Here is a 7,219-nt window from a genome sequence, read left to right as displayed (position 1 = left end):
GGCGCACGTCTCGGGGCTTCATACAAGCAATCCGCCGGCTCTATAGCCGGCGGATCGCTTGTATATTAACGGGCATCGCTGCCTCTTTTCAAATAGCGGGGATTTCCCACTCGCGCGCGCCGCACGGCGCGCCCGAGCGGGCGGATGTAACAGGACGTGTATACACGCCCAGTTACATCCAAGAAGCTCCCGGCAGGCCGTGTATACACAGCGGCTGGCCGGGAGGTAGTTAATCACATGCAGATTTTGTAAGTTTGCCCACTTACAAAGAAATGAAAGGTCTATAATTGTTATCATAGGTATATTTTAAATGAGACTGAATATCAACCAAAAATCCAGAAAAAAAAAAACACATGATACAAATGTTATAAATTGAGTTGCAGTTCAGTGAGCAAAATAACTATTTGATCCCTTACCAACCAATAATAATTCTGGCACCCACAGGCTGGCGATGTGGTACACAGATTAGTCCTGTCAATATAAGAAGATGCTCCTAATGACAACTCGTTATGTATATAAAAGACATCCGTCCACAGATTCTTTCTTCCATTCTAACCTCACCACCATGGGCAAGACCAAAGAGCTGTCAAAGGACGTTCGGGACAAGATTGTAAACCTGCACAAGGCTGAGGAGGTGTGCAAACCTGGTAACCAACTACAAGAAACGTCTTACCTAACTGGTACTAAGTCATGTTTTGCTTGGGGCTCAAATACCTTTTTTACTCATTGAACTGCAACTCAATTTATAACATTTGTATCATGTGGTTTTTCTGGATTTTTGGTTGATACTCTGTCCCTATCATTTAAAATACACCTATGATCAAAAATTATAGACCTTTCATTCCTTTTAAGTGGGCAAACTTACAAAATCTGCAGGGCATCAAATCTTTGCCATACTGTACATCAGTTTTAAAGCTATTGTTTAACAACACTGTCGAACTTCAGTACCTCTGTTTTCTTCTGAATTTTGATTTTGCGGAGGTGGTCCTTCTTTAATTTGCTGCAATCTTCTCAGCAACTCCTCTTTAGTAATCTCCCCTGTGAAAGAGTACAAAATAACAGAAATAAGCAAGTGTAAAGCAGAGAATCTGGACAAAAAATTATTGCAATTTACACATTTTTAGTTCAGTAAAACAAGAGAGCAAAATGTTCATCAGTTATCAATTTTCACTCCATAAATAATTTGGAGCATGATACCTATAACACTTTAAAAGGAGAACTATGGGGTCAGTGTTTTTCCCCATAGTTCTCCTTAGGGTAACGGGAGGACACAAACTAGCGTCCTCCCGTCACCCTAAGCTCAGTATACCGCCAGCTACAGCTCGTGGTCTACTGAGACGCCGCAGCCTGAGCGGATCCCGACGTAGATGACGGGATCCGCCCAGCTGCGTGAGTGACAGCTTGCTCTGCCTATCTAGAGGCAGAGCCAGCTGTACCCGCCCCGTCCGTTCAGCCAGTCAGCGCTGGCAGATCGGAGAGGGGAATCCAGCCCTCTCCCTGTCACAGCAGAGAGCCGTGACATGATCGAGAGGTGAGCGAACGCCGGTATGTGTTCGCTCACCTCCCGATCTACTGAGCCGACCTGTGACAGCCTCATTGTCACAGGTCGGCTAGAACTATGAGGTGAGTGGAAATCACTCATCTCATAGTTCTCCTTTAAGATTACACTTGGCTACTCTGTCACAGCTTTTTAATTTTTAAAAAAACCCTTAACTGTAAAAGAAGGCAGTAAATACTAACCTTTCCCGATGACTAAGCTGTCAAACTCTGCTCCGTTTACTAGAACTGGCCCCCTAAAGGCTGCTGGAAAATTGCAAATTTCAAGAGTGTTGATCTCCCAAAGTCCCCGCAGCTTACTGGTATCTCCCTATAACCTCGCACTACTGCAGGAAAGAGTGGTGATGAGATCGGGGGGACCATAGAGATCTACAATCCTGGAAGCCTCGGTTTACAAATAGAAAACTGCGACTGTCGCTTTACAGCTTACCTGTGGCTGATCTAGCCATAGGAACACACTGTCTAAATGATAACTGCATGTAGGCATCAGGAGGTGCCTGCACTAAGCTTACAAATAAAACCACTGGCTATAGAATGTGATGTAGCCAACAGGCAGGTAAGCAGACTAACTGGGTACAGTTAGTCAGTCCTAAACTTTTAAAAAGTCCTGTGCAAGATCAGGTATGACAAGGTGCCCATCAGTACCTATATTAGCCAGAGACTAACACACTTTGATTTAGTTTTACTTTGTTACTGGGGAAATCCCTTTAACCTTTTTGCTGCCACAAGGATTATGTTAGCAGCACCACCGACTTATAAACAAACTTCCAGCCACTTAAGCTGCTGGGAGTTTATTTACCTTTTTACAGGGAGCTGTCGGCTTTGTAGAAAAAGTGATTTAATTGGGTGACTGTAAAAGGTGCAGTCCCTCCCTCCCAAGACCCTCAGTCATGTGTCCCTTGGCTTATCTCATCTTTCTAGGTGTACAGAACTTCTATGTTGTCAGGATGGAGTGACAGGAGATCAGCGAACATCTATCCCAAGATCCCCTATGTTTAGTTTGAACCCGGAAGCGCTTAGCTCTCAACACTTCCAGGTTCAGAGCAGTCAAACCATGGCTGACATTGCTGAGGCTAATCAAGCACAATACAGGCTAAATCGGTGCAGAAGGTTCAGGGAAGCCACGCTGACATAGCTGGAGCAGCGGTTTGCAAACATGACGACTAAAAAAGTGTTTGGCCAAAATTGCAAAATACTTTGCTGGGCAATTTATATAATGGGGGTGGGGTTCTTTTATTGCTTTAACCCCTTAGTGACCAAGGCCTTTTTTTTGTTTTTGAACCCATGTTATAATCCACATTTTAGGCCTGAAAATTACTTTAAACCCCCAAACATTATATAATTTTCTGAAAGCCAAGACCCTGTAGAAGAAGATGGCGGCAGTTGGAAAAGTTTATGTCAGAGCAACTTATCAAACCCAAACATTTTGTGAAAAATGCACTTAAATTAAATATAGTGCCCCAAAACACAATAAAATAACCATTTGTCTTGTAAAATATAAAAGAGGAGGTTACAACAAGTAAATAGATACCCAACATGTCCAGGTCACAAATTGTGTGCGTCCGTAAAGCTGCGACATAATTCAGTAGCCCAAACAGTCCATATACGACGGTTTAAAAGCCCCTACAAGTCATCAGTTTAGAGATGCACATAAATATTGGCCCTAGAATTATTTCTCTCACTCTGGCATGCACGGCAATACCAAACATGTGTAGCGTCATCGTCGCTTTTGTATGTAGGCGCAACCGATGCATGTTTATGTTATGGCAAACGTGCTCACGGGGGACTTTAAAAAAAATTCAAAAATTATTTTTACATTTCGTTTCAAGCCCCCCATGTGATAGCAGATTGGTGCCGACAGGTACTCTAAAAGGTGAAACTGGGGGTCAAAAAGACCCCTAGCATCACCTTTACACTCTAAGCTATTGAAGTGCAGATCACACTTCAATAGCTTATTGCTGGGCTTCAGGAGCCCAGCGCTGACAACGATGGGATCGGAAGTGATGCAATACGTGTCGCTCCCGGTCCCATAGAACAGAGAGATTGGTAAATGGGCGGTCTCCACCCAGCAACCCCCACCCCCCGGTCCTGGGCCCGCAGGAGGGGCAATGGAGCGCAGAAAACACGGTGAGGGGTGTCAGGCAGACAGTTTACCAGCACGTAGAAGTGATCTGGCAACAGCTGAGTTGCCGGAATCAAATCTATTGTGAAGCCGACAAACGGCTTTACAAATGTACAGAGTCTGTTTAAACTGGCCCGCTGCCAGTGACGTACTATGTACGTGACTGGTCGCGAAGGGGTTAAGGATACCTGTACTCTGAAATAAGGAGGCAGTCATTGCAGAGCTCCTAAAATACTATTTGCTTGGCTGTCTCTGGCTTCAATACTTTGAGCCACTGACCCAGAGAAAGAATACAGATTAAAGTCACTGGATCAACAACAGCCAAGCAAGTAACATTTTAATAAGAGAAAACCATGGCAGGCTTCATATTCTAAGTACAGGGAAGCAACATGCGTGCGTGTCTGTAATTGTTCTTTTACTATACGACAACGAATTCCATGGACCCCCCAGTATTTTTGGACTAAGCTGTCTAATTAGAGATGAATCATTGCTCTGACTAGCTCACTTATGTTCTTAAATTGCAGCAATAAAGCATGTAAACAAGCCATTGCTCATAGCAAGCTGTAAATAGAGACAATTAAAGGGTATTGATGGTCAAAAACTAAAAATAAATATGTATTTCTATATTTCCATACATTTACATTCTATCCCACTGCTAAAAAAAAAATGTCGCCCAAGCAGTCTAAACTTACTTATTAAAGATGCCCATCGGCACTCACAATTTCACTCAGCCCTGAGAATATGTACTTCCTTGTGTCACCAAGCCTGCTATCCAAACTACAACAACTCTTTCCCCCCCTCTCTCACAGTAAACACAGGAAACGCTGACAATGTAACATTATCATTGTTTGCTGGAAGCAATGCATGATGGGATATGTCGTTTTGAGAAATGGAGATTGCATCACATCAGCAGGGAAAGAGACGCAAAGCACACTGAGAATCCAGGAAGTTGTTGAAAGTGATGAGCAGACAGAAGGCAGCGCTCACTACATAAAAAGGATTTTTACAAGTAAGCTTTGATTGCATTATAAAAAACCCACTAGTATGTATCCTAGTATATGCTGTGACTTTAGAACTTAGTGAAACAGCTGAAGAGCCCTTCGCATTGGCTTAAAAAACAAAACAAAAAAAAACAAAAAACACAATATATTTCAAATTTACAGAAAAATGTAGAAACATTTTAAACAATCTTAAATCCTGATAAAAAGAAAACCCACCGTGCATTACCCTAAAAGGCAGACCGAGGTGGTAAATGGGCAAATGTCTTTTGGGATTAGCAATATTAGCATTTCATGTGCAAGTTTAAAGTTATTGTATTCTGAAATTCATACTTTATACTATTGTTTAATGAGGGCGATAAAATCGGCTAACCCGTTGTAAAAGGGCGCCAATACGTTCAAACGCATTTGTTTAAAAGGCCGCCATTATGAAACCTTTTTGAATTATTCTCAGAATTCATTCTCTGATTACAGAAATACAGTATGCTACTAGTTTTTTGTTGTTGGGGACACAACGGGGGTATTAAGGTGAACACATTGGTATTTGAAATTAAAATTGCTTCTACAAATGTGTTTGAGGGCTAGCTCACACCAGAACAGCGCGCGTCTGCAATGCGATTTGCCATGATTTAACCGCAAATTATGCGTTTTTGTTTCTTGCTCAAACACTTGCTGACCAGGTGTTACCACCCCTTCCTGGCTAGGCCATTTTTCAGTATTGAGCGCTGCGGTACTTTGACTGACATTTATTCCGTCATGCAACGCCGTACTGAAATGAATTTTATACCCTTTTTTGGGGACAGATAGAGCCTTCTTTTGGTGGTATTTAATCACCACTTAGGTTTTTATTTTTTAATATATTAAGGAAAAATTACTGAACATTTTGTAAAAAAAAAAACGTTTTTTTTTTTACATGTTCGGAAACATTTATTATTACCCAATTTTTTGGTACAATATAAAATACGGGGTCACGTCAGGTAAATTGACACCAAACATGTCAAGCTTTAAAATTGCCATACCCAAAATCGACCATAGACAACGCTTTAAAAGCTTTTACCACTCATCAGTTTAGTGTTATCAGTGATTGATGGCCCTAGAATTATTGCTCTCACCGCGACGTTCGTGGCGATATGCAACATGTGTGGCGTAATGGGCCCAATCATCGTTTTCGCACGTATGCACACCTGACATATGTTTGCACGCGTGTATGTATGGGGGGGACTTTAAAAGATTTTTTGTGCTTTTTTATTCTTTTTCACTTAACTTTATTGCTATCACATAGGGGGCTAAGAAAACCCCCTATTTATCGCAAAGAGGATGTGACCGGTCCTCTTTATGGAGACATTAGGGGTCTCCAAGACCCCTGTCACCTAGGAACCGGACCGGCGACTTATACAAGCGATCCGTCGGCTGATCGCTTGTATGTTAACAGGTATCGCTGCCTGTTTTTAAATTTAGGTAGTTTCCCGCGTGAGTGGGCAGACCTGCCGTGACGTTTGAATACGCCTGCTCAGTTCCAGAAAGCACACGGCCGGCTGTACTTTTACAACGGCCGGCAGGTAAAATGGGATTTCAGGTGCGTTCCAGTGCATTTGCATGCATTTTTGATGCGTTCCGGTGCAATCAGATGCAGCTAAAATAGGGCCAGCAATATTTTTCTGACTGCGTCGGGACGGACTGCACTGGTGTGAATAGAGCAGCAGAAATCCCATAGGAAAGCATTGTGATGTACTTTGGCTGCAGCAGCCAAACTGAACGGACTGCATCTGGTGTGAACTAACCCATAATGTGGACTGAATTATTGCGTAATGTATACTGCACCTGGTCAAAACCCTCAAGCAAATGTAAACGCTTTCTTTTCCCAAAGAACTTTAAAATGTGTTTTATGAAGAAAAAAAGTCCTTTGGGCAAAAGTGTGTGTTCATAATGGGACTTCTTTCTGTAGTTTCTCAATCCACTGACAAACTATGCCAAAGAAGAACTCTGGAGGGAGAGCTCAACAAACAGCTTAACAGCTAGCCAGCTCCAAGGATCAGGTGAGTAGAACGTTATTTTTGCACCAAGACAAAAATGGGCACTTAATCCCTGCAATGCGGGGGGGCAGCCCCACTGCAAGGGTTAAGAAATGTTTTTTCCCCCCCAGGGTTCTTCTTTAAGGGTTGCATTTGAAATGAGTACCTGGGGTTCCTAGTAAATTATTATCCCTCATGAGCCGGTAATCCTCTTCATTCAAATTATTCACAAACTGATAGAAAGCTTCCTCTCTGTCCAACCGGTCCATCTGACTTTGGCGTTGAGAATCTGACTGTTCAGCACTTCCTTTCCCGGTAGAATCGGCACTCTCCATGTTAACTGATGGATGTAAAGGTGAACCTGTCTAACAAAAACTGTGTTAACACACAAAGCAAGGAAAGTTTGCAAAACGTGCATGATCACTGCAACTTTAAACCCTTCCCTAACCATTCCCTTCATGACTGGCGGTCAGTGGCACTATAAGACCCCACCCCCCCCCCCCCCTCCCCCTCTGCACAACCTGCTCTCC

The 7,219-nt window shown here is 42.8% G+C and overlaps 1 protein-coding gene across 1 annotated transcript in view; it reads right to left on the bottom strand.

Moving 5' to 3' along the window:
• Window positions 1-7,219, bottom strand: part of RLIM (ring finger protein, LIM domain interacting) — a 30,587-nt gene that overhangs the window by 9,202 nt on the left and 14,166 nt on the right. Inside the window, exons 2-3 of the mRNA XM_018562541.1 lie at window positions 6,856-7,050; window positions 949-1,038 (exon numbers count right to left, since the gene is read on the bottom strand). Of these exons, the coding sequence (XP_018418043.1) occupies window positions 949-1,038; window positions 6,856-7,024 (259 nt within the window). The 5' untranslated portion in view covers window positions 7,025-7,050. The remainder of the gene's footprint in view (window positions 1-948; window positions 1,039-6,855; window positions 7,051-7,219) is intronic.

Source organism: Nanorana parkeri, unplaced genomic scaffold (genome assembly GCF_000935625.1).
Source record: "Nanorana parkeri isolate BGI_ZX_2015 unplaced genomic scaffold, ASM93562v1 scaffold582, whole genome shotgun sequence".
Lineage (NCBI taxonomy): Eukaryota > Metazoa > Chordata > Amphibia > Anura > Dicroglossidae > Nanorana > Nanorana parkeri.
Note: the sequence above shows the minus strand (reverse complement) of the source record. Positions and strands in the feature narration are given on the sequence as shown.